Source organism: Zychaea mexicana (genome assembly GCF_025766255.1).
Source record: "Zychaea mexicana strain RSA 1403 chromosome Unknown BDB00scaffold_28, whole genome shotgun sequence".
Lineage (NCBI taxonomy): Eukaryota > Fungi > Mucoromycota > Mucoromycetes > Mucorales > Lichtheimiaceae > Zychaea > Zychaea mexicana.
In genome coordinates this window covers 202184-227173 of record NW_026516691.1, presented here as the reverse complement: position 1 = coordinate 227173, position 24990 = coordinate 202184, and the positions used below count along the sequence as shown (strand labels likewise).

The 24990-nt window shown below is 43.8% G+C and overlaps 9 protein-coding genes across 9 annotated transcripts; 1 reads left to right on the top strand and 8 right to left on the bottom strand.

Moving 5' to 3' along the window:
- Positions 1 to 11: 11 nt before the first annotated feature.
- On the bottom strand, positions 12 to 2259 carry BDB00DRAFT_818915 (uncharacterized protein). The gene is given in 7 exon segments (XM_053123196.1): positions 12 to 306; positions 319 to 380; positions 393 to 441; positions 454 to 487; positions 500 to 586; positions 608 to 661; positions 677 to 2259. 7 exon segments carry the CDS (start codon positions 1930 to 1932, stop codon positions 274 to 276), a joined length of 1575 nt encoding a protein of 524 aa, XP_052980638.1. The 5' UTR covers positions 1933 to 2259; the 3' UTR covers positions 12 to 273.
- On the top strand, positions 2195 to 4253 carry BDB00DRAFT_818913 (uncharacterized protein). The gene is made up of 5 exons (XM_053123195.1): positions 2195 to 2430; positions 2516 to 2618; positions 2703 to 2724; positions 2842 to 3103; positions 3243 to 4253. The coding sequence occupies exons 1-5, from the start codon at positions 2412 to 2414 to the stop codon at positions 3950 to 3952; spliced, it is 1116 nt and encodes a 371-aa protein (XP_052980637.1). The 5' UTR covers positions 2195 to 2411; the 3' UTR covers positions 3953 to 4253.
- An 8-nt stretch (positions 4254 to 4261) lies between these two features.
- On the bottom strand, positions 4262 to 7900 carry BDB00DRAFT_938367 (uncharacterized protein). The gene is made up of 5 exons (XM_053129281.1): positions 7226 to 7900; positions 6776 to 7055; positions 6651 to 6683; positions 6239 to 6541; positions 4262 to 6176 (listed from the first exon to the last, which is right to left on the bottom strand). Exons 1-5 carry the CDS (start codon positions 7535 to 7537, stop codon positions 4360 to 4362), a joined length of 2745 nt encoding a protein of 914 aa, XP_052980636.1. The 5' UTR covers positions 7538 to 7900; the 3' UTR covers positions 4262 to 4359.
- A 2927-nt stretch (positions 7901 to 10827) lies between these two features.
- Positions 10828 to 11849, bottom strand: BDB00DRAFT_313625 (uncharacterized protein). The gene has a single exon (XM_053116890.1). It carries the CDS (start codon positions 11634 to 11636, stop codon positions 11091 to 11093), a length of 546 nt encoding a protein of 181 aa, XP_052980635.1. The 5' UTR covers positions 11637 to 11849; the 3' UTR covers positions 10828 to 11090.
- On the bottom strand, positions 11672 to 12614 carry BDB00DRAFT_761918 (S-adenosyl-L-methionine-dependent methyltransferase; the record flags this gene model as incomplete). Its single annotated transcript, XM_053119300.1, has 4 exons — positions 11672 to 12003; positions 12093 to 12127; positions 12240 to 12355; positions 12450 to 12614. 4 exons carry the CDS (start codon positions 12612 to 12614, stop codon positions 11672 to 11674), a joined length of 648 nt encoding a protein of 215 aa, XP_052980634.1.
- Positions 12615 to 13199: 585 nt separating this feature from the next.
- BDB00DRAFT_818901 (Alpha/Beta hydrolase protein) lies at positions 13200 to 15734 on the bottom strand. The gene is made up of 13 exons (XM_053123194.1): positions 15556 to 15734; positions 15413 to 15453; positions 15260 to 15333; positions 15105 to 15155; positions 14825 to 15003; positions 14625 to 14691; positions 14453 to 14524; positions 14337 to 14375; positions 14223 to 14267; positions 14004 to 14129; positions 13886 to 13938; positions 13575 to 13812; positions 13200 to 13479 (listed from the first exon to the last, which is right to left on the bottom strand). Exons 1-13 carry the CDS (start codon positions 15667 to 15669, stop codon positions 13412 to 13414), a joined length of 1167 nt encoding a protein of 388 aa, XP_052980633.1. The 5' UTR covers positions 15670 to 15734; the 3' UTR covers positions 13200 to 13411.
- Positions 15735 to 18134: 2400 nt separating this feature from the next.
- On the bottom strand, positions 18135 to 19389 carry BDB00DRAFT_313342 (uncharacterized protein). Its single transcript, XM_053116889.1, has one exon. The coding sequence runs from the start codon at positions 19177 to 19179 to the stop codon at positions 18229 to 18231; it is 951 nt and encodes a 316-aa protein (XP_052980632.1). The 5' UTR covers positions 19180 to 19389; the 3' UTR covers positions 18135 to 18228.
- A 1337-nt stretch (positions 19390 to 20726) lies between these two features.
- BDB00DRAFT_818887 (uncharacterized protein) lies at positions 20727 to 22061 on the bottom strand. Its single transcript, XM_053123193.1, has 5 exons — positions 21846 to 22061; positions 21719 to 21764; positions 21523 to 21632; positions 21106 to 21432; positions 20727 to 20995 (listed from the first exon to the last, which is right to left on the bottom strand). The coding sequence occupies exons 1-5, from the start codon at positions 21921 to 21923 to the stop codon at positions 20867 to 20869; spliced, it is 690 nt and encodes a 229-aa protein (XP_052980631.1). The 5' UTR covers positions 21924 to 22061; the 3' UTR covers positions 20727 to 20866.
- Positions 22062 to 22395: 334 nt separating this feature from the next.
- Positions 22396 to 24676, bottom strand: BDB00DRAFT_818884 (surface antigen-domain-containing protein). Its single transcript, XM_053123192.1, has 7 exons — positions 24320 to 24676; positions 23926 to 24237; positions 23715 to 23807; positions 23399 to 23613; positions 22947 to 23293; positions 22699 to 22830; positions 22396 to 22624 (listed from the first exon to the last, which is right to left on the bottom strand). Exons 1-7 carry the CDS (start codon positions 24329 to 24331, stop codon positions 22440 to 22442), a joined length of 1296 nt encoding a protein of 431 aa, XP_052980630.1. The 5' UTR covers positions 24332 to 24676; the 3' UTR covers positions 22396 to 22439.
- Between the last annotated feature and the right edge of the window lie 314 nt (positions 24677 to 24990).

Below are 24990 nucleotides of genomic sequence, written 5' to 3'. Positions count from 1 at the left end.
ATCCGCCACTGTGCGCTTCATCCCCCAAGCTTTTTCAAAAAAAGAAAAACCACAGAGGAAAAAAGATAATGGAGATTGCTTATATTCACAGAGCGAGTATATATGTCTTCTATAGTATGCTGTGGGGATTACAAAGTGTGTGCGAGAGTATTATAGTATAAGCTAGAGATAGAATGTACAGATAGGGAAACAGAGACAAGTGGGAAGTATGTGAAGAACAATGTGTGTATGCGAGGGAGGTGGGGTAGGTTTAAGGGGGGCGGGGGTGACTGACTACTTTAACTTTTGATCTCGTTCAAACACCCACTGCAGTTCAACAATTTCACGCCACAGATTCGTTTCTTGACCAAAGGTATGATACACCGATTCCCGGGCTACGGCTATCCATGTACGCACACCGTTCTCATAGATGCGTTCCAGCTTGCGCCCAATACCTGCCAGCTCAAGCTGGACCAAGGAATTCCATGCTGAACGTGCGACAATCAGGCTGTGATAGGACAATGTCGGATGCAGTGTGGGATAGACCAATCGATACGTGACAAACAAGTAAAGGGCACATCGAGAAGCCTCGACCCAGCGGCTCTCACTGATCAGTCGCCGTAATAACTTGCGTGCAGCACGTAAGCTTTGCAGCGTAAAGGCAGGTACGCTGGGCACCTGACTGAGTGCGACTAACGCTGGAACCACGCGTCTGGCCGTCATGACTTTGCTTTCCTTGCCCAAGAAATGCAAGTCCTCGTTGCTGTGATGATGATGGTGATGACGCGGGGTCGTGACAGGTGCATAGATATCGGGTGCCATGATCCGGCTTGTGTAGTGCGTGTAGTTGGAAGCATCGAGGACACGGGGCGTGGCAATGGTTTGGTACGCCTTGACCATGTTGAGGACATTCCACGTCTGGCACTGTCGTTCCAATTCGGCCTCGTCATAGCCTGGTCGTGATTCCGGACTGGCGTCCAAAAGTTGGTCCAGGATAGCATAATCGCCGGTGCAGCGTGCACAGTGACACGCATAATCGGGTCCGAACCGTTGTGTAAGTTGCTGCATTCGCTCAGCTTTGGATTCGAGTAGGTCGACATAGCTCAATGTGATCGGCTCGCCAGCCGCTATATCATCCAATGCTACCAGGAGCTGAACACCCCGTTTGTAGACCGCTCCGGTGTTGGGCCGACACGAGTGGCGGACGTACAGGGATGTGATAGGATAGACACCGAGTGCAATGGTGTCCAGATATTGGTCGTGGTCGACAATTTCAAACGTGGATTTCTGTACCTTTTTCCACAGATCCTCCAGCTCGTCCTTGGTATAGTGACAGCCAAAAGGCTCCAGGGATTGAGCGACGGCGTCCAAGTCAACTTCTTTGGGTGATAATGATGATGATGATGATGTTGGTTGTGGTTGTGGTGATGATGATGATGATGCTGTTGTATTACTACTATCGTTATTATCTGCGGAAATCGGTGTTGATGGTGTGGGTGGTGGTGATGCTTGCTTTTTCGGAGACGAGGGTGGCGAGGAGAGCGAATGGAGTGCGTCGATGGCCAATGGCAGGTGTGGCGGAGAATGCGAATGATGCTTACTCAGGCGATTGTGACTGTGTAGCGTCAGAGCAGCCCGTTCCAGTAACCAGCGATCCGCGTCCACATCCACATAAATGTCGTATTCTTGAGGCTCGCACAAGACCCGATGGAATTGTAGCCAGGCGTTCCGGAAGCATTCGTTGCTGCAAAAGTAGGCCGATCGACACCGGGAGCAGCATTGCAAGGCGGCCTTTCGAAGACAATAGTTACACCGTTGGCCCCGGATCGTTGGCAACGGTACGCTGGCCAGCGCCTGCTGCTGCAGGACTGTTGTGCCGGGTTCAATGTGCTTTGTGGCAACAAGTACGCCGTCCTGGAGTGCGATCCCCTGATTGGCGAGGTAATCGTCCATTGACAAAAAGGTTGGAAGCAAAAAAAAAGAGAGCAAAGGAAAAGGGTAAAAAAAAAAAAGTGTGGCAGAAAGAGAGAAAAGTAGAGAGAGATAAGGTCCGAAAGGCAAAGCATTCCCCAATTCAGGCTTTTTCAAGTGGAGTCATCCAAATTAGGCACTATTTTCTCGCCGATCCAACAAGCACACCCAGCACCCATATCTGTCCCTCCGCTATTTGAATATTTTGACATGTTGAGCTGCTGCTGCTGCTGCTGCTGCTGGTGTGTGAGCCCCGGTTTCCCTTTCTCGTAGCTGCTCTCCCTGTCCTGTCTTGCTCCTTTTTTTTTTAATCCACCACCTTGCTCGATGTAGAGCGTGCGTCCGTGTGAGTGTCTTTGCGTCTCTCTCTCGTTCTCTTCTTCTTCTTCTTCTTCTTCTTCTCCCTCTCTTTCTCTCTTTTCCACTTCTTTACACTCACCTTTTATATATCTCTTCATGGCATGATGCAGGAAAATGAAGGTAGGCAATATCATTTCTGCTCGCGTGAACACTGTGATGGCCAGTAATAATAATAACAGCAATGTCATCATCATTGACGAAACAGAACGACCCTGTTATGACCGAGGCAATGGGTCGCCATTCTGCTCACCGATAGTCTCGGATACATGGTACAATGGATCCTACTATCAGTTCGTGTGGAATTACAAGTAAGCCAGATGATGCGCGGGGACCTATGTAGCGCTATGCATGTTAATAACTGCAAATCTTTTATTCATCGTTTCCTCTGTCAGTTACCCATACTACGTTTCATCAGTATGTAGCAGCACATCAATCACTAGTTTGACGGGACCAACTTTGCATAACTGCAATACAGTGTACATTAACGTCATCGAGTCTATGTATTTTTCCGATCCGCAATACTTTCTATAGGAGTACATCAATCTCTTTCTGTATTACAAGGAGAACTATGCGTTCCAACCAATCAAGAACTGGACAAACGTGCACCGTGCGGACGGACAACTTGCTGTGCAAGTCGACGACTCGTGGTTCCCTGAACTGCTTGAGCCCGCAGGCGCACCTAACAAGACATGGTCCATGTATGGATTGTATTTACCTGCAGGCATGGATCCGGCCGCTGAACTGACAAATCCGAAAAGTCAATACCCACGACCCTTTAACTTTTCCGTCGTCCGTGAGTTCTTTTTTTTTTCTGTTTCTACATAACTTTCATTACATGTCGATCAAAATAACCAGATGTACTAAAAAAAGATAAAAAATAAACGTCTCATGGGTTCCCGGGGGTGGCTCCTTAAAAAAATCTCTTTTTGTAGAGCCTTCTTACCCTTCAAACCATCCAGCATTGCATCCAGGCCAAGATTTAGGCAACGCCCTTCCCGGCTGGGCCGTGGCTGTCATTGTTCTGGGCGCACTCACAGCAGCGGCCGCGGTTATTGCTGGATGTCTGATTGTTCGACGTCGTAAAAAACCATCGATATCCGACGCTACTATGGTTGTTGTTCCGGCACCTTGTGCTGCTACTGGTGGTGGTGGTGGTGGTGGGACGCATACCACAAAGTCCATCATGATGATGACAGAAACCGATTCTTCGATCTACTCGACAACCCCTATCATGAATAGTAATACCGTCGCCTATAATAACAGCAGCGAGTCTCCTCGTTTATCATCCAGCCAGTATTGCTACTACCAACACGCGAACAACTCTTCCTTGCGTCGCTCTTCGTCAGGCATGATGGTACCACCTAATGGTGGCACGACTCGCAACTCTTTCGATGATTCAACTAGCAGCCGCAGGCTGGCTGATAGTACGTTCATGTGGATGGTCAACAACGAACAGCAACAACCTAGTGACGACGTAGCAGTAGGAGACGATGAGCAGCGACGGAGAAGACTGGGTGAAGCGTTACTGGCACAGCAACTATTAGAGGAGGAAGGAGCATCAGTGAAACACGCTGAACGACGGCCTGTTACTGTTCAAAGCATTTCGGGCCAAGAGAGCCATGCCGTCTTTGAAGAACGTTAAACTTACTCTAATTATCTTTTCACATACTCTATATTACACATTCTTGCATCAACATTATTACCAACCAACGAGTCAACCCCCTTTAAACAAGCAGCGTACATAGAACCCGCCCCTTACCATACCCAGAGTCCTATATTAGTATTCTTTTGAAATCCCTTTCCATGCACACACACAAACAGTGTCTCTCTCTCTCTCTCTCTCTCTACCATTACTAGTTTGGCCACTCCTTATTCTTGCCTTTTTTTTTGCTTTCCTCTTTTTTATACTAAACTATTTGAAACACTAATAATAATTATAATCGTAATAATCATAATATAATATAATATAATATAATATAATATAATATAGTATAGTATATATAATATTAGTAGCAAGTGAAGTAAAAAAAGCAAAAAAAAAAAATTAAACTACAGCTTTAATTCAGCTAATATACGACTGCACATGTTTTTGTACAGCCATGGATCACCACTGACCCTTCGGAACTGCAATCCATGCATCCCCAAGAGCCATGACACCTTGACAATATATATCTCAAACCGTACGACCAGATCAGGGACTGTAATAGCAGCTCCTCCACATGGCGTCGTGGGTGCACTCTCTTCCTGTCGTCGCTCCTGGCTTTCTGGGTCATCGTCACCGTCATCATCGTTGCTGTTGTTCTTTTTCTTCTTCTTGTCCGTCACCCGATTCATATCAATACTTGGCATATGTACACATTCAAACCGTCCTTTGGTCTCCCGCCATTTCACACCTATTCGTTCCAAAACTCGGATCAGGTCTGCACGGATCACCGATGGATGTTTGGTCGACGTTGTCGTGACCGAAAAGAGACCCTTTAGAAACACTTGCTTGACTGTTTCATCAGCAGTGCCTTGCGGTCGTGACGTTGTGGATGGATACACCTGTTCGTGAGACTCGAATTCTTGTGGTAATGTCTGCGCAGGTGCTTTGCCGGACGCGACAACTCGGTTTTCGGCTAATGGATTGGTGCCACTCACTGTTGCTTGCCGTGGCCTCCGTTGTGTACGCTTGTTGTCGTTGTTATGTGCTGCAGTTGTACTGCCAGCCCTGCCCAGCAGATGACTGACTTTGTTGCCAAAACTTGAGCTTCCATGACTGCTGCTCGTGGTTATCGTCGGTTGTGGCGGTGCACTCATCAGCAAACTATCATTATTGGCGTCGGGTGGTTCAATAGTATTCTTGGCGTTGGAAGCGGTGGGTATGTTGATTGGGTGTGTATGGGTAGACGGTGTCAAGTCGGTGCTGTTGCGCGAATTGCGTCTTTGTTCCTGTGAGGATCGACGGTGTTGGATCACGTTACTAAGCCGTTTAAATACATTGTTGCCATGGTGTTGGCTGTGATGGTGTTGATCGTTTTCGTCGTCCGCTGAAGAGCTTTCTGATGTACGATTTCCGAACGGCTGACGGCTCATCAATCGATGTAATCCACTCTCCAAGATATTGGGTCGATCTGCCTCGACAATATGCCCTTCGTCATCCACACGAATATTTGTCCGTCCACGTCTACCAAATGCAACACCCGTCGTCGTTCCATCTGTGCTGCTGCCAACTTTACCACTGCCGGCTCCAAATATGTCGTGTTGTACATTTCCATTCGTAGAATACGGTGTATGTTCGAATGGTGAAGAATCGACTGGATGGGCCGTTTCGGGTATGGATATGTCGGGAATGCGCAAATGTTTCATGGATTCATCAAAAGAGCCCATGCTACTGATGGATGTTCGTCCTTCTGGGTCTGAGCTGGAAGCAGCTGCTCGTCGTTCTCGTTCCATACGTTCTTTGACGAGATAATAGATGGATACGAGCGGGTGGTAGGCGGCAGGAATTGACTGTGGGTCATCGTTGGGCATGGAATAAGGTTTTCTGCTGCTGGGTATCGGCGATGGATGGTGGTGGTGTTGCATCCGCGAAGCAGAGCTGCGGGATCGTTTGGCGAGTGTCTTTGCGGCTTTTTGATAATCTTCAGAAGTAATGATGGATTCCAGTTGCTGCTTGATCTCGGCTTCGGAGCCAAATCCGAACCCGGTCATATTCCGAATCACTTCCATGTCGACAGGTAGTAATAACGGCGCTCGATCCGGTAGATGATTATCCACAGGACCATCATACCCTCGGTTCATCCACGGATGGACAACGATCTCCGATATTGTGGCACGATGATTCGGGTTGGTTACAAGCATACGTGATAATACGTTTTTACATTCTACACACAATATACACATATTAGTTTCCTAGACTTACTTTTTTCCAGCACTCTTTTATTACCTGAGCTTAGATGACTAGGATAGTCTACATGTCCTCGTTTGATTTTGGCGTGTAAGGCTGGCATGCTCTGGTCGTCGAATGGTACCTTGCCACACACCAGAACGTAGAGTACAATTCCAAAACTCCATACATCTACTTCCGGTCCTGTATATGCTTTAGCGTGAAGAAGTTCCGGTGCTGCAAAATAGAGTGATCCGCAGAATGTCGATAAATGAGATCGTGGCGAAAACAGATTTGATAATCCAAAGTCGATAATTTTAACGTGGCCGGATTGTGATATGAGGATATTTTCGATCTTGAGGTCTTTTTTTAAAAAAAAATCGGTTGTTGATCGTCCACCATCAAAGAGAAAATTGCCCATATTAGCTTTAGAAGAGCCATTGAAAGAAAACTATTCAGAATAAAAAATTACCTCGATGTACAATGGAATTTCGATGGCAGTAGTCTAAATATTAAAGGAGTTTTCTCTCGTTAGGATAACAATAACGAACTACAGCGTATATAATTAGATAACAATTTCTTTTACTTTTACTGTACCTAGTGCACTCACGATCTGACGGGCAAAGCGTCGGGCATGTTTTTCTTTTAATTTGCCATGCGAAATTATGTAATCGAGCAGCTGCCCACCACCGACATACTCCATAAACAGATAATAGTACGGATCAAGCACGACTAGCTCTTTTAGACTCACAATGTGTGGATGGTATAGCAGTAACATGATGCTGGCTTCACGGATCGTCCGTATTTCTCGGTTCTCGCCATCCTTTTCGTTCTTCACTTCCGTGGCAAAGCTCCGAGGAACGATCTTTACTGCCAACTAAACGTAGATAACAACTTTTTCCGTTAGTATCTTGAGAAATTTATACATTTCAAAAGATAAAGAAAAGCGAGGGGGTTGCAAGTTGTCTGTATTATCTTGATAGGTATATGGAAAACCTATCTCGTCGTTTTTTCCAGATCGCAAACCATTCGTGAATAAAGAATTACCTTGTCATGAGTGATATTATGCATGGCCAGCTTGACTTTGCCCATAGATCCACTGCCCAACGTCGTGATCAATGTGTAGTTGCCGATAACTTTACGTGGCTTTGATCTTTGTTTTTTTGGATGGGGCGATGTAGTACGTTTACTGCTGCTGCTGTTGTTGTTGTTACTGTTGTTGTTCTTCTTATTGTTAGTGTTTTTGCAAACACGTTCTTCGTAGCTGAGCGGTACAACGTCAATGGGTAACGACTCATTCGTAGCAGAATTCGAATCGCCGCCATCCACGACGTCTTGATGCGAGACCTTATTCGCCATGAGATGCTCGGATCGTCGTTTGTGGGTTGTTTAGTGTATGTTGTGTATGTGTGTTGTGAAGTAGCTGATTGAGTGGGTGGGGCGGAATGCGTAGTAAAGTGTTGGTGATGTGGAGATGGAAACGTGAGAGAGGAGAGAGAGAGAGAGATAGAGGACAAAGTTTAAGAGAGAGAGAGAGAGAGTTAAAGTGTATGCTTTCGTTTCAATCGAGCTAAAAGAGGGAGTCCACAAAAACTCCACACCCACACACATCCCAAGCAGTTTGATCCCAAAGCCCGTCTTTATCGGTTGTTCATCTCGGCGAATATTGGTTACTACTAGTTTCCTTTTTTTTAGCTTGTGGATATTTAGCATTGTTCATTTTCCTTTTAAACTGGTTCATATGGCGCTGACTTATTAAACTGATCTGCTTCATCAGGCTCTCCATTAGTTCATTTTCCTGTTTCGGATATCAGCTACGAGGAAACATTATTACTACCATGGATTTTCGCTCATTGTTGTTGTTGTGCTGCTGAGGAGCGCGCGCGCGTGTGTGTGTGTGTGTGTGTATGAAAAACCTAGGTCGAGTATCGACAACGTTTTTATTTGGATTATATCAGTTGACCCCGTGATTACTGGTATTTTATTACTCAACAGTTACGTGCATCCATTGTTATGCATGAAAGCGCGGGACGAAAAATATTTGCTTCTGAGTCCACTGATATAGATTTACCGTCAGTGCAAGTGACGACTGTTAGGACCTCAGACAGTGAACGTACATTTCACAGTAAAAGATGATATTTAGTCGTTTGAGCACTGTGCGTAAACTTCGTTTTATGTACCATGTTGTCTTTTCTATCATCAACTTCTCTGATCCACATCTTCTACGCCCAATAAAGACTCTTCTCATGGGTAACGTAGATGTGCATCTCTTATACCCTCTCCTACTTTCGATGATATCAACGTAGACTTCTTTCGCTTTTGATTCTTCTACCCCTTTACTAACTTTTTCCACCCTTAACTCATCACATTAGGCAGCAGCAGCAGCAGCAGCGACTCACCGCCCACCGTTTGTATCAACGATAAACGTCGTCAAGGCACAAAGTGGTATCAATCCTAACGGAGTTCTCAAGACAACTTACCAATCTTCGATGTGTACGCGACACAAGCATAATACAGCATGAAGAATTAAGATCATGATCAGTTTGTATGTGTAACGTAGGCAGCAATGACAGCAAGAGAAGAAACACAAGCACATAAACGACAATAATGCCTAGTTGGATTCCATACCACACGAGCATGTATCACAATTTTCATGCAATGTGTATGCGGTATCAGAAAGTGTTAAAGTAGAGAGTTATCTTTTAATGACATGTTCAGCGTCGGGATGCTTCATTCAGCGATTTATGCACTTCTCCTTCATGCTACTTCTGCAACTCTTTTCAAACGACAACGCCAACTCCGATATCTACACCACCTGTAACTCATGCACTCTCAATATAACTCTAGTCACTATTTCAGATATCTTTCCACTTCAACCTACTAAGTATTTTCTCACTCATCACGGCTGTTTCACTATCTTTTCGCCCCCTGCGCTACATTTAAATCCGGGCGAGCACTTTTCTCCCTTGTGTTGAACATAAAGTGTTCGTAATTAAAAAAATTTGAAGATCTGCTCACTACATAATACGTAGTTGTAAAAACAGCAGATAGCCTTTTCATCATATAGCACAAGGATTATGTTTAATTTTTTCCTTAATACCATCATGAGCGCTTACAACTACTGAATGAGTCTCGGTCTTTTCAGATGCCTGCAGTCGCCCGCCAATGTAGGAGCTTCTGACAGGCATGATAATATTGCTTGCATCTGACTAAAGCTCAAATTAGACAGACGTTCCAAAAATTAAGCGTGCGAGCAAGTAAATGTGAAAGCGACAGATGAGTATAGTAAAGCGAGGGAGACGAAGAAAATGGCGAGTTTGCGGTAAGGAAATGTGCGAGGAAATAAGTGTGCTCATGGAAATCTTGTAAAAGTCAAGTACGTCCTAGCAATTTCATTATTTTAAAAGATGTTGGCGAAGAGAGAAGGAAAGGATACTGTAATGGTACCCTTGTTTCCTTTTTGTTTCAGAGATACTTGGTTATTGTACCGTCTTGGAAGACAGTACTTGAATCTGACCATCTTGCTATAACCATGTATAGCTATATCTCAATACCAGGTATGTTTATCCTGTGATTCGATGCTGCACGATTGCAAACGATACGTAGATTCGCCGCAGGGATTCTTCTTTTCTGTTGTATGGACCTGAATTGATTTAATACAGCCAATGAATGCATATGCTCGTCGTGACGTGACGTGGTGCGTCGCTGTTACTATACTGTTGGTTGCAGAACGGACATCTCAGTCGCTCCGCCAAACGAGAGTTGAAGCTGCCCACGCCCATTTTCTGCAAGCTTTCAAGAGATCTTTATAGCTCTCGTGGAAAGCCATATTAGGAGTACATAATGCAAGAGTCCGGTAAACAAGGCACACCACACCTGACCGTTTCACTGTTTGATTACAAGAGCAAAGTCTGCGCATGATGAAAATAGATCGCCTGTTGTGGTCTCTTCTTAATAATGGTCTCAAGCAGTTGCGTTTTTCCTTACATTTCCTTTTCTTCCTCCGGTCCTGAAGCGTCCTCACCGCAGTGGAGTGTGTAAAGTTTTATAGTTCAACCGAGTGTACGTAACAACAATATACAGTATGACACAAACATAAAATGTAAGTCGATTCATAAACAGCACTTCGCTTACCCCGCCAGAGAAGGGGGAGGTCATTCCCTGAGCTTTACCAAAGCAAGCCGTTTCTCACTGATCATTACTAGGCGTTTTTGGGCGAAAAGCACAACGAAAAAGCACAGCAATAGTAGCAAGCCTTGTCTAGTCGCTATAATATAGTTGGAGCAGCACTCTGGCATCTTGGATAAAGTTTGTCAATCCTCAGATACCCGCTCCTGAAAACAAATAGACGAAAGTTGGTTCTTAACTCTAATCTAGTATATGAGCTGCCAGCTCATATACAACCCAAAGCCGGTCACCATTTTCATTAGTAAATCAAAAGCATAACACTGGAATTTTAAAAAGGATATCTTGATTTACCTTTTGGATGTTTGGAAGGTCAACCGTTTGCCGCAAAAATTGGGTTGCACTAAGTAAGAGACGGGTCGTTCGTGTATGCCTTTGTTTCCATAAAGGGTATCGTTACACTTCCAACACCTGTATAATTTCTTGTGATAGTCCTGTCACAGGAGGATAACAACGTTAAAATGATGAGTCCCAACTTATCTTTCTTGATTCGATAAAGATGGAGTTTTTCTTTTAATGATAACATGATTAAATATAAGCGAATAGATTAGATTACACGGATGAACAGGGGGGAGAAAATTATATACAAAAGAATATAACAGGACGAGAAAATTGAGTGTGGAGGATTTGGTTGGAAATAAAGACAATAGAATTTACACAAAATAAAATGGAGGACATTTTTCTTTAAAGGTGGGTAGAGGAGGAGGAGGAGCTTGAGAGTTTTCAATTAGTCGACATAACCGTCAATAAAATCATCAATGGATTCCCATGCGGCTTCTTCAACAATAGGTGCTGGAACACCAGAACCAGCTGTAGCGAGAGCAGCACCTTTGTTGACACTGGTATTGCTATTACTTTTTGAATTACTGTTGTTCTTGGCTGAGGAAAACCGTCGGATACCACTCGTCGCATCCGGTTGCGGCATGGCACCTGCCACTAGATTCGTAGCAGATGTATTGGCGGGCTTTTGACCGTAGCATGCATACCAAGGACAATGGGACTGATACTTTTGACATTCCATCATGACTTGTTGAATGGCAGCTTCGGTCAGACCTTCAGGATATTCATCAGTGGTAGTAGCCTGTCGCACAGATGGATGCAGTGACTGATAGAAGCCTTCCATCGTCTGTCCGTGGATCTGTCCCAGTTGCTCACCCCAGCCTAAGGGGATGGTCACACGGTCTTGATGCACGTCCACAAAGCCCGGTTGCTGCGTCATTAGTAATGTCGACAAATGATAGCATAGTTGAAGATCAACGTCGTAGTGTAGCATTGTTTCAGATACTATATTTGTTGAAACCTGGTCAGTTACATCATGTTTGTCAGGGGCGGGAATTGAACTTTCGAAAACTCACGTCTTTGATTCAGCAACTGTTCAGTAATAGGGCCGGGTCGTTGCACTCGATACTCAATATCGACAATCTCAATGTAGCCCAAAGGCTTCAAGACACGATTGACTTCTGCCAGTAGCCGGGTCAATTGCGATTGAGTGAGGTGGCACAGCATGACCCGCATGTGGATATAATCGAGCGAATTGTCGGCAAAGGGCAGCGTGTCAAGCATGTTGTGTTGGATGAAGCGTGCGTTACTGGGTTTGATAGAGTTGGGAAACATGGGGCACAGATCGATGCCATGGAAATCTGCATAGTAGCAGTGATGCGTGTATAGCACATAGATAAGCATTTCTTGTATATTTGATCTGTTTTTATCTCTGATAATAATAACTTACCGGCATCGGGAAAATCGCTAGCCATTTCAAGCACCCTATTATATACGATACCAACGCACCACACAATTTGTATGTTAGGATCTCAGATATACCCTTCCTCCCCTTTGGATGTTCTCATGTAGCCTTTCCCCAAAAAATAATCATTACCAAGTTCCAGGTCCACAGCCAATATCAAGGACCTGCGACCGTGATGTCGCACAATTGAGTAACTCTGTCACAGGGGCTTTGAAGCTGCTGTTGAATGCGTATTTTAGCATAAAGTGCTATCATCAACAAACACGCAAAAGATTTAGTTTACAATAGTTCCCTAATTTGTCCTGATAATCGTCATCATATATAGAGCGATTGGAGTATTACCATAATGACAATACGATCCGACTCGTCGTCGTCGATAGGCAACATAATCCGAGCGTCAGAATGATTCAAATATCGTCGACCGTCGAGCATTGTATACTCCAGTTTAGGCGGGGGATCCGTAATGAGTGGCACGAGCGTCGAGCTTTCGGATGCTAGCGAGTTCATACGCGCTGCAACTGTTCGAGAAGAAGGTCGTTGTTTTTCATTGCCGCTATTGCTGCCGCTGCGGGGAGTAACACTGCCATTCGTACTACTGCCCTGTGATGATTTGCTGTTTTGCCGACTGCTACGGTCCGCAGTAGACGAAGTGATTGATCCAGTACCAGCGGTCGAAGGTTTCTTTTTCGGTCGAGGTGGTGGTGCGGAGGGTGCGACGGCTGCAACTTCAAAAAAGTTCATGTATGGTGCCTGATGCGATAATCGTTGCTGTGCGCGAGGCGATAGCGTTGAGGCGACGGCATCGGATAGCTGCGGTTGCTGCGACGGCGCGTTGCCCATGGTAATTTTTGTCAGCTTTTTTTCTTCTTTATAGAAAAAGAGAAAAAAGATGCGCTTTAACGACGATCAACTCGAAAAAGAGACGGGGATAAAGAAAAGCAAAAGAGGGAAAAGAGAGAGACCTGAAAAATTTGTATGTGTGTTGGATTTTTTGTCTCTCCCTCGCTCCCTTCTTGGGAGCCTAAAAGTAGCGAAGGCGCGGATCTGCACTGAGAAGAAAAAAAAATCAAGGTTGAAAACTCTACCAATAGACTGTCGTACAGCAAGTGTAATTTGGAAACGCCAGTTGAATTTCCTTCAAGAACAAGCCCAATCATCTTTATTCATAATCAACAATGGTTTAGCCGCGTATATTTTTGAAGGCGTGCAATGATACTCCTTCCAAGTTTATATTGAAAACCCAGCGTATCAAAGCGTACTCCGCTTCCTTTTTAATTCATTCGAGAGAGTTTCCCAATTCAAATTCATGATAGGCCTTGGTGCCAACCAGTGATATCAGCCATGGCTTGAAACATGTAGTCATAGTACCCCACTAAAAGCCAAGAACAGACCCCCATTTGTGTGGGTGGAATCATCGATTCATCAATTCACTTGTCATTGGAGAAACATTCTTTTTTAGACTCTTACCGTTATTGTGGTCCGCGTGGTGCAACTTGACCAGATGAACCTGATCTTTTTTGTAGACCGTCGCCTCGTTAGGAACGATGCGTCGGCTTATCGAAGGATCTGCATCGACCCAGTCCTTGGCGAATTCCAGCCTTTGTCCTTGGCCGTATACAGCCCGGTGGAACAGTAACTGTGAATTGTGGCCTGGGATCTCCACGTCCGATGCGCCATATGTAAGCAGAATGGGACATTCCAGATACTATTTTACACATAAATAGCAGCTTCTTAATGGTTACCCCAACAAAATTTCAATTGCAGAAGCAAGAACAAACCTCAATGCGAGACACAGAGTCATAGACATGCAACAAATGACTCAGTAACCATTCTGCACACAAAAGAAAAGGACTCTATTAAGCTACTGTGCAGTTCTTTTGATGTTTTGAAGCTTACTTTGTACAGGAGGTACCAGACGCACTGGACTCAATACGGCAATATACTTGAGCATTCTGTATTCAAAGATGAGGTTCGGCAATGAACTGTATGCGGCCTTGAGTATCAACGCATTAGGTGGTTGGTCTACATAGACAGTAACCCGATAAGGTAAACGATGCGGTGTGTCATTTTTTTTTTGTTTTCGGCAGTTTATAAAAAAACGTGATGCCTTTTTACCTCGTTTTGTCATGTCGTAAGCCAATGTCGTTGCAACCCCAGTACCTGGAATCAGAGCCCCATCTGTTTAGTCGACTGCCGCTTTGAATTTAAAGCCTTTATTTTCTTCTTTACCAAGTGAATGACCAATAAGCGAGATGCGATCGTGGGATACTATTCTTCAAATTAACACGGTTAGACTTTGGCATTATTTGGAAAAATTAAAAAGTGAGCTTTGAAGAAAAAATTACCATTTCTTTGAAATAGCCAGTCCACCGTCGCAAGCGCATCCAGTCTCAAACCTTCTTCGGAGGGAATGCCCTCTATAGTAAAATAACTAAAGTGTTACTTTCTTATAGAGTAACAATGCTCCTTGTGATCTCACGAAATATCAGCACTGAGTGATCGTTCAGTTTACATTACCAGAATCACCGAATCCGCGATAGTCTATGGCGATAATATTTAATCGGTCAAACTTATCTCCTAAACGCTATTATTTTAAGAATAGAAAATCCCAATGTGGCGACGATAGCACTAAAAGTGAGCCAAGTAGTACAGCAGCATTATCTGCATACACATATATTGAGCTAGAAGGACCGCGGGAAAATCAAGCATTGTTATACCTTGTACAGATCTGTACGCCACGGTGCGGCACGATGCAAGGCATTGCCATGGAGATACAAGACAGTGTCGTAACTAGGATCCGACAACGCGGCGTCGTAGACTGTGTCGCTAGGCAAATTTGGGTCGTCTCGGAGATTATGCCGCTGATAGTATGATGTTGGAAGGATATGCCATGCTCCTGATGGGAATACCATGTTTGTTGTTAATAATCATAAGAGGAACAAGAAAAAAAGTGATGATCGACTTCTTTTTTCCTCTTTTGCACAATTTGTAAAATACCTAGAGTAACGTTATCGGCCGACGTAATATGTATATTTCGAACCTTGTTGTCTGTTTATGGGGTTATCACGGCAATATGTACGTATTAGTCGATTTTTTTTGCTCCATTAGAGTCATGCTACTGGATGCTTGTCTCAAAAAAAAATGCAACATACGAGCAAAGCCGTAAAGCTCAGGTACTTTTAGGTTTGTACCATTAGGAAGTTTGACCCAGTGAAGATAGATCATTCTATTTTTTTTTCTCCTCTAAGATTATCATACTCTTCGCTTGTACAAAGCTCTCACTATACTAATATGATATTACTCACAGTCGTTGTGGGACGGGGAAACATAGCAATAGTACAATTACCTACAATTGGGTCGATTAGAAAAGAAAGCATCAGTTAACCAGGAAAATGTCGTTATGGATATCATCGCTATTTCCGGCTGTGATTGCGTATTCTTGCTTTACCCCGTAGCCGACAGTAATGACGAGGGAAGTTGCAATGAGTTTGTGCAGAATCCCCATTTCTATTTGGTTGTAAGAGGAAAAAGCTGAACCACGCGTTGGGCTAAACGCGGACATTTTCACTTAAAACTTTAAATTTATGCACACTGCTTTCCTTTGTGCTTTCTCCCTCTTCCACCTCCACTACAATAAATATTTCTCTCTCTATCCTCTGCGATCTGTTTTTCTACTATTAGATGAATGACAACTATCAAGACTCACTTTTGCAGATTTGCTAACTCAACTATTAATTCTAACATCGTCGATGGCACCCTTTCTCCTGGGAAGACCCACCCTTGCTTTCCAGTAACTGATAGCTCTGCATTGAGCAACAGGTATGTGCCCGATGAATATAAAGGCACAAACCTGTTCAATCTCTGTAATCCGGACACAATCCCATTTCAAATTCCTTTTGTAATGATTTCAGCAACCAGTTACGGCAAACTTAGAGGAATACGTTCCAGCAGAGCAGTACAACACACAAATTGAAAAAAACTAGTTGATGTAGCTACGCAAATCTCCAACGTTTTGCAAGTACAAGCTGTGCCTTCGCTTCCAACTTATTACAGCTTTGTCGGAACCTTCGCCGCAGCCTTCACCACAGAAGCAAACGAGAAGTGCAGCAATAAAAATCCGTGTTCGGCCTGCGGGTGGTCAAGCGAACATTATTGAATTATCCCAAGGCCAAAAACGGCGAACGGCAGTTGAGCAACCAGTAGCAGAAAAGTGCTTGCGTATTGATGTGGACAATGCACAGGATCAAATGGCTATTTCGAAAATACCCAGAGATCTAGCTCTCTGTCCTCTTTATGGAGGATGACAACAGTTATGCTTTCGAGAATTTCGTGTGTGGACATTATGCGATACTGAAAATTGTTACAACGAGAGTTAAGCGGTTAAGGTATAGGTTTTGGACTGAGTTGATGCGGATACAACTCGCAACTGCCCATCTTCCTCCACCTGACTGACAAAGAGTATGAAGAAGATGACCTTGAAAACTACCGCACAACTGGCTTAGCGAATTGCTGCAGCAAAAGGCTATAAACGCCAAGGTCGAAAAAAAAACCTCTTTCCTCGTGACCTTGTCAGCTATGTCGAGTACATCGTCCTTCAAGATTGGCAATTAGGCGAAGATAACGAGTGGTGCGTAAAATATGCGAGCAACAAAAGCAGCGTGGTTTTACTATCCTGACCAAATAGAGATCGGCAAAGTACAAACATGCACACTTATATGTATAACTCAAGCATGTGAGGCAGTGCTTAACTGTGCACCTGCAGAAGACGCTTTGGTATGCACGGAATTGCGCTTGTTCGACAAGTAAGTTCAAAGATTGACTACGACAATCAAGGAATACAAAAAAGATGACAGCATTATACGAGACGAGATTTTGGACAACTTTGATTTAATGATTACATGAAGTAGAGAAATACCAGCATTATCTTATTTTATTGCTACAAACATTGCAGACCTCTTGGCCACTGTGACATCAGTAATGTTTTCAAAGACTACCACGAGGGGATGGCATCGCGTCAGCACTTAAAAAAGCTCTGTGCTCTTGGGTAGAAAAAGGGATGATCGTCATTCACACATACACACAGCAGTACCGGAAGATAACGCGCTTTTAAGAACAGAGAAAGGAAGAACAGAATCAGAAAGCTGTACTTTGGTATATAGTGTAACTGCAAACAAGTATCAAGTCAATCACTCACCGTTCATTTTGAGCACGGATCGCGGCCCCTGCCCTACCCTCCCTTAGCTGGAAGACCCTTCACTTTTGTCTGACGTCAGAACCTAACATACATACAACAAACAATCATCCCCTCGCTCATGACAGTCGCTTAACCACTTGTTCCTAGCTAAGTTATGGTATACGTGACGGAAAACGCGAGTGGAAGCCGCCTATTGAATAATAAGTACCTGATCGCTGTATCTCGAGAGATTAACAGGCCTGCATTTGCAATATTAGCCTAGTGGAACTGATAAAGCAAATAGGGTTCACGATATACATTACAATAAAGTGCACTTATGTCACTCTTCGAGCCGTTGAGCGGTCGTCTAGTCTTGGTTTGTTTGCCACAGAGTCTGTTTCTTTCCATTTGTTGATAAGGTTGTAAACAGTATTGCGGGCCAGTTGTATTCCTCTTTGATCTAAGGAATTTATTATATTCCTTTTAGAGCCCAATATTTTCGTGCTTGATGCTTTCTGGCAATTCTTTACGGCGTTCGTGACAGGCATTGACATTATTGATAGTGTTTCTTAAAAGACATTGTGTATGAGAAAGAGGTGAAATGATCCCAAGGTTTTTTTGGGTGGAAGTGTCCATTCGCTACGAATGGCAGTTTTGATAAAAACTTTCTTGGATGGAATTTTATCAGATATTATCACACACTGATATCGTTAATTACACGGTCAAAAAAAGCGTACCTCTTTTTCACTGACATTTTTTAATTGAACTGATTGCAATATGTATAAAAAAAGGAATAATCTATAAGCACTGATAAAGATAAAGATAATAAAAAGATAATACATGAAAATGACGATCCTGTTGGATGAATAGAAAAAAAAACTGACATGATAAAAAAAAAGATGGAGAGAGGGTAGAGAGAGCTAGCTACTAGAATCTTGTAAAAAAAAGCTAATGAGTACATTTTGCTGTCAAAGCCTTGTGGGCCTCAGCCAGCTGTTCCTCTAGAACGCGGACACGTTCCTGCAAGTCCTTGTCCTTGGATTCCAGACCCGACTTTTCTGACTCGAGCACGGCTACGCGTGTGGTCAATCGGGAGTTCTCACCCTCCAACTCGGTTACACGTTGTTCCAACGCTTCCATCTTCATCAACTTTTTCAAACGCGATCGACGTGCAGCATCGGTATTTCGCTGACGTTTCACCGCAATATCATCTTGTTCCTTATCGCTCAGCGAACAGCTGGCCTTGCGCTTGCTACCAGCGACCTGAATAGTGGACGAAGAGGTCGGTGTGGCAGGCGTGGCACCAGGTGACGATGACGATGATGATGACATGGTCATTTCCGTGGTCTTGGGCATGATAGGCACGGGACGACGTTGCTGTTGTTGCGATTGCTGTGGCTGTCCAACTGGAGGTGCCGGGGCAACAGGTCGCATAGCAACGGGGAGTTGTTGCTTGACAACAGGCCAAATGTCAGGGAACAAGGGAACACCAGGTGACGATGAAATAGATGACGAGTGATTTTGTTGTTGGTTGACAATACCAGCGCATTCCTTGCCGGGACTGGCAGTCAATGGAGGAGACTGAGGCAACAACGAGGAAGTTGGCGTTGACACATCGCTTGAAGGTGTGGTAGCAACAGATGAAGACGGAGAGATAGAACATAAGTCTTGCTGTTGCTGTGTCAGGATGCCAGAGTGTTGAAGCTCGTCAGCAAGCCAGTCGTCGATCATGAAATTGTTACCGGTGGTGTTGTCAACAGTAGTTGTGGCCGTCGATGCTGCATTGGACAGGTCGAGCAGTTGCGAAAGTTGATCTTGTTGCAAAAGATAGGGATGCGTAAGGGTGATTGCAGACAGAAGGGCGTCTGCGCCCATCGGAGTTGTTGATGATGTGGACATTATTTTCTTGATGATTTCTTTTTGTTGTATAAACCGAGTTGGAGGGTGAGTAGAGCTGAGCAGTAGTTGGGTGGGTGTTTGTTTCCGTATTTTTGTTGTTGCTAATTTCCTGGGGTGTTCTGTTGGGTAAATATCTTCACGGTGCAGGTTGATGGTTCGTCAGTCGTGTATGCAAAGAAAGGCGATGATTTGGGGTTGGCGTAGTACAGTTGCTTATTAGAGACAAGGGCAGACATGAGAAAAATAATAAGAGGTTCTTGAGATGACAAGAGACTTAGAGATATATAAGAGCGGTTTAGATAAAGAGGAGACAAGAGATTATAAGAGCAAGCAAATCGAGATCAGATGATTAAAAAATGATAGCAACCATGATTACAGGTTCAGAAATGGGGAATACAATAAAAGGCAAAGGGGTGTATGTTCAAAATTCAAAATATAATAAAATAATATAGAGCAGAACTGGATTCTTTAAAAGAAGTGTTCTTGATGTTGTGTTAAGTGGATTGTGGGTGTGAAGGTGGAAAAAAAAGTTTTGCTTGAAGAGAAAACCGCAAAGAGAAAGAGAGAAAACAAAAAAAAAACAGATGTACGGGTCCCAAAGGGAGGCTTATTTTTATAGTCGTCAAGATGGCACTCTGCGATTGGTTAGTGATTATCTCATCCACATGACCCCGCAACGGCTCTACCGGGCACTTTTCGTTCTCAGTTGTAAGCCTTGCCACAGATGCAAGGTGGCCCGCGACTCCGCCAAGCGGACGACCCGTAGCATCTTTTCTACTGGAAGATCTTCTCTCCACACCACGGTGCTATGCATAGCAGACTGCAAAGATTACAAAAAACAAGGGCGTACCTGGAGCAGTGCATTATGTGAATCAAACACTTGTAGTTGAAATGCTTGAGGTCCAATACTTTACTGTGTTTTTCACACGGCCAAGGTTTCGTAACACAAGCAGATATGATAAGCGGGGAATTACTTTTTTTTTTTTCGTTCGATCTATCGTCACAGTACAACAACATCATCAAGGTTCGGTTATACCTTTCGGCAAGATATACACAGAGTAACAGCCTGTAGGTTGTTTCAAACACAAAGCGGACATATATCACTAGACGAAAACCATGATCTAAGACCTAGCGTCGGACCAACCCGTAAGAACTAATTGTTCGTTTTATTGTGATTATTGGATCGTGCGCATGTTTACATAGGTTATATATGGCGGAAGTAACTCAAAGATGACCGATATGGACGGCGCCATCGTAGTGGCAACAGCAAAAATCCTGTGAGCAGGGGCTTTGTTGTGGTTCACCCGATCGGGCAAGATACAATTTTGGGTCCCTTCTCCCCCAAAGTGAATTGGAAATAAACAGCTTATCCCGATGCCGCGGCGTTCGGCAAAAGGAAAAAAAATAAACATTATACGCCCCGCCGCCATACAGTATACATGCTTACATGTGCAGATTTTGGAATCCCAGATATAAGCAATAACAAACAAGTTTGCTGCTGCTGATGCTGCTGCGCATAACAAATCAGATCGTTGTATTCAAATATGTATAGTAACGTGTTCTTTTATTTTAAGAGAGCAGAGGATAAGACATGATGATTTACAGAAGAGGGATAAAAAGCGATGAAGGAATTGAAGTGTGCTGAGGGAGTTAATAGAAGTGTCGAAGAAAACTTGCCAGAAGCTTATTAATAGACCGTCGACATGTGGTATCTGGATTCCTCGAAATCCTTGATTTGTTGATCGTGAAGTCTATGGTGTCGCGCGCCGTTGCGAAGGCGAGATGAATAGTTGGTGACAACCTTGGCAAAGTAAATCTGTACTTTTGATTTTTAATATGCTTGCTTTACGCTGGGTGACTGACACTGCCCACAGAAAAAAAATAATAAACGTCGTTTTTTTTAGATCCCCGCCATTAAAGGCTTACCTGAATAACTTCAACAACGAAAATAACGACACCATATGCAATCAAGAACGTCTTGATCGTTGCTTCACAATCTTCTTGTGACGTGGCGTTGGCATTGAGCGTGCCTGGATATCGTACGGGTGCATAGTAGCTGCTGTCCGACAAGGCCGCCGGCGAGAGCGGCACTTGCGTGTTGTCAAATCCAACAAAGCCGGATCGCTTGCAGGATTGAATCATTGTGTCCCGATAGACGACCATCAGAATAAGCGAGATAAGGTATTTGATGATTGAAAGAGCGCAGCTAATCCATGCAATGATGCTGAACGCTTTTGCAAACTTGCGTGAGGCCTATTCACATCCAATCATTCGTTTAGACACACACACACACACACACACAAAACAACAGAGATAGATATTACTTGAATTGCAGATACTTACAAAGAGCGACCCAATAATACCAAAGAAACCACCAACGCAAATAATGACCGTCAGTAGCAACCCTATATAGTACCATGCTTTTGCTGATTGTCCTGAATAGATAGTGACAGCTATTACCACATGAGGAAGATTCGCAATGAGTATACTACGTCGAAAGTGAGCTTGCGTTCAGGTTTAATCGTATTGTGCTTCTTACCATTACTGCCCAAGAATCCAGTAACCGCATCTAACAGGTACACCACCTAAAACGTACAGAGTTTATAATTAATCCATCGTTCTGGGATGTAGATTGTAGGTTCGTAAAAGAATTATAAAAAACGTACAAAGAACCAGAGAGCAATGAGAAAGGTTCCCAGACGAAGTGGAATGAAGCAGCAGCACTTGTCCATTCCCAAGCCCATGGTTTGTTTACTGATCGATTCAATTGTAAAAGTAATGTATTATAGGGAGAAACGAACGGTAGGGGGGATATATGAAGAGAGGAGTGAGGAAGGGGGGTAGGATGCACGAGAGAGAGAGAGAGAGAGCGAAAAAAAAAATACAAAGCAAGACAGGACCTAAAATTACTCTGTGTGCTCATTCGTCAATCCGTAAATTAGGATCCACGTCGGGGTTCATGGTTCACTGGTAACACACACGCCTAACATGAAACTGTCATGCCTCCAACCGTGTTCGTGCGGATACGCATAGTAGACGTATCTTTGCGATCCATTGAGAGACATAACCCTAATAATATATAAAGAAGAAGAACTGGGGGCTCGGTACAGATTCAAGAGCACCAACAATATTGTGCTTGTCACTACCGGTATCCATCTTTCTAACAATAGGTCTTTCGTGCCACCTAGCAGTAGTGACCCATAGAAGGAACAAATATAGCATCTCTAAAAGAACAAATCCAAACAAGTTTATTACAGGCTCTACAAAAAGTTGATGCCCAAACCAAGCTGGAAACCATGCTTTGGCAGATCAGAGCCCTTGAATCGTAAAGGTATACAAAAGTTCGCCTCCACTCTAGCCAGTTCGTGATGGAAGATAAGACCAAAACCAGCTGCTGTCCGCGACTCGTTGATAAGTTCTTCAAGCGTGCCCTTCAATGGTGCGTCTACCAGCGAGATATGATTAGTAACTTGTTCTCTCTTCTACTTCTTTAAAAAAAAAAGTAGGATATGCTCTTACCCTTTGCTTTACTAGCAATGTTGCCAGCGTTGAAGAATGCGTGTGCTCTGACAGGAAGATGGGCAGCACCAGGAATCGGTGCGGTCAAGCTAGCACCAGCAGCATAGTAGACATTTCCACCAAGTGCATCATCTAATAATTCCAAGCGAACAATAATGAGCTATCTATCTATCTATCCTACAGTACATACTTATTGACTCTTCCCCTTCCACTCACGCCTTCCACAAATATAATGACTTTCAACTTACTGCCATCACGTGGACCAATACCACCCATCTTAAAGCCTCGTACAGAAAGTGGACCACCCACATAGAATCTATCAGAGACATTGACGCGCTCGTTATCCGTAGTAGGCATCAACAATCCAAACTTGACGCCGGTGCTCAAGACGATATCGCCCATCACAGGCTGATGCACTTGAGCAGCTAATTCGTTCTTGAAATAGTTTGCGTCGCCGCGTTGTCCCATACCAGCGATTTCTTGGGTGACAGCCAAGTACTTGCCCTTGGTCGGCATGGTGACGTGATCACGTGTGTCGCTAACAAACGTATGGGTCAAGGCTGACTTGAGATTCTCGCCAGAGTTGGCACGGACACTAAAGCAAATATCAGCTTAGTAAAATCTTCCCCTCTTTGATTTGTTCATCGGCGCGTTGTTTTCCATTCCTTCTCATTAATATTATTATTATTAAATACTTTACGTTCCAGACGATTTAGGTTGAGCGGTAATGTCACGGCGTGTCATGGCGTACGCGACTTGATGGTTGCCATAGCAAGAAGTGCCCTTGACACGGGCACCAACACTATTTGCACGCTCCTCATAGTTGTTGATCATAGAATAATCGCGGATCGAGCCGTTGGCGAACGCCTCGAGCTTGACGTCAGGCGATCCTTGAAGAGGTGTCCCAGCAACTATCTGTATAATGCCTCTTAATTCCTCTTGTTCTTTTTCGTCTTTGCGCTTTCTTCACCCACTTTTTCAGGTTATCATTTGTCCATTGCTTCTTTCCCAGTTACCTCAACAGCAGCCTTTGTACGGTTACCAAAGGCGAATCGAGTAGTTGCCGTCTCTGCACCACCGAAAATGTTTCTGATCGTCACAGCGCCCGTCTATGTAGCATAGACCAGCAAAAAAAAAAAAAAGGACCGTCTCAGATTTACTATTGTTCTTTTCATCATAGATAAATAATAATAATAAAAAAAGAGAGAGAGGCGAAAAATGTATTACCATGTTTGCTTCGTTTTCGCCTACGGCCAAAGTAGTCTGATAAACACCCTTGGACTTTTCCTTCAGGTCGAACGTAACATGAACGGAATCCGCATTGGGACGCGACGAGTCCATGTACACCTTTATTTCTTCAAATATATCGTGTCGCTGCAACTTGGCTGCAGCTTCTTTCACACTGGCCAAGACATCGCCGGAGGTTTGCGCGTTAAACACGTCTTTGACTACACTGTTCAAGAACGATTCGCGGGTAATGGAGGTGCCGAGAATACGGAGTGCATCAACGTGAAGTGGAGCCTCTGCTGGAATCGGAACCTAGTAGCATAGCAATTTTAGTTGGATTTGATAATATTGATTGTAAAAGAGAGAGAGAGAGAGAGAAGAGAGAATTGCTAACCGAAGTCGACATGTTTATGCAAAAAAGCCAGTGTTGTACTTGAATTATTCTTCCACCCCCAGCAACATTTTTTTTTTGCTATGGGTTGCTGGGTCGACTACAGCTTTTGCCGCTCTTGGAATTTTATTCACGTCACAAAAAATGTGGAGCTGCTTCTATTTCATGCAACGCGCACATGCCTGATGCAGCAGCATTACGACATCCTGAGCGAATTCTCTAAGTTTAAGAAGGTGTGTTTCTCTTCTATTTTTCGCTTGTTTACTGTATATAGGGAGATGACGAGAAAGAATGTGGTTCTGCAAATAGATTGTTTAAGGACCAGAAAAAACATAAGTTAGGTGTATCGGGAAGTTTAGGATGTTTTTTTGTCCGTGTTTGCCCGCGATACACCCCAGACCGTGACATAACCACTGCACAAAATTCAGCGCATCAGCGTGTGGTATACCTAAGACTTATACATTAAATGAACGTTTAGAATAAGAATACATCTGGAAGACCATTTATAATACGGTATACGCTGGTTTGTCGTTGCGCAACTGAGTTTGGCAAGAACAACAACAATTGTTTTGATCTATTTTCATAAAAATCTTAAAAAACGCAAGAACAAGACTGTGGTAGGGGATGAGGAAAAATGACGAACAATATTGCTGAAAACAACAGCTAAAGATAAT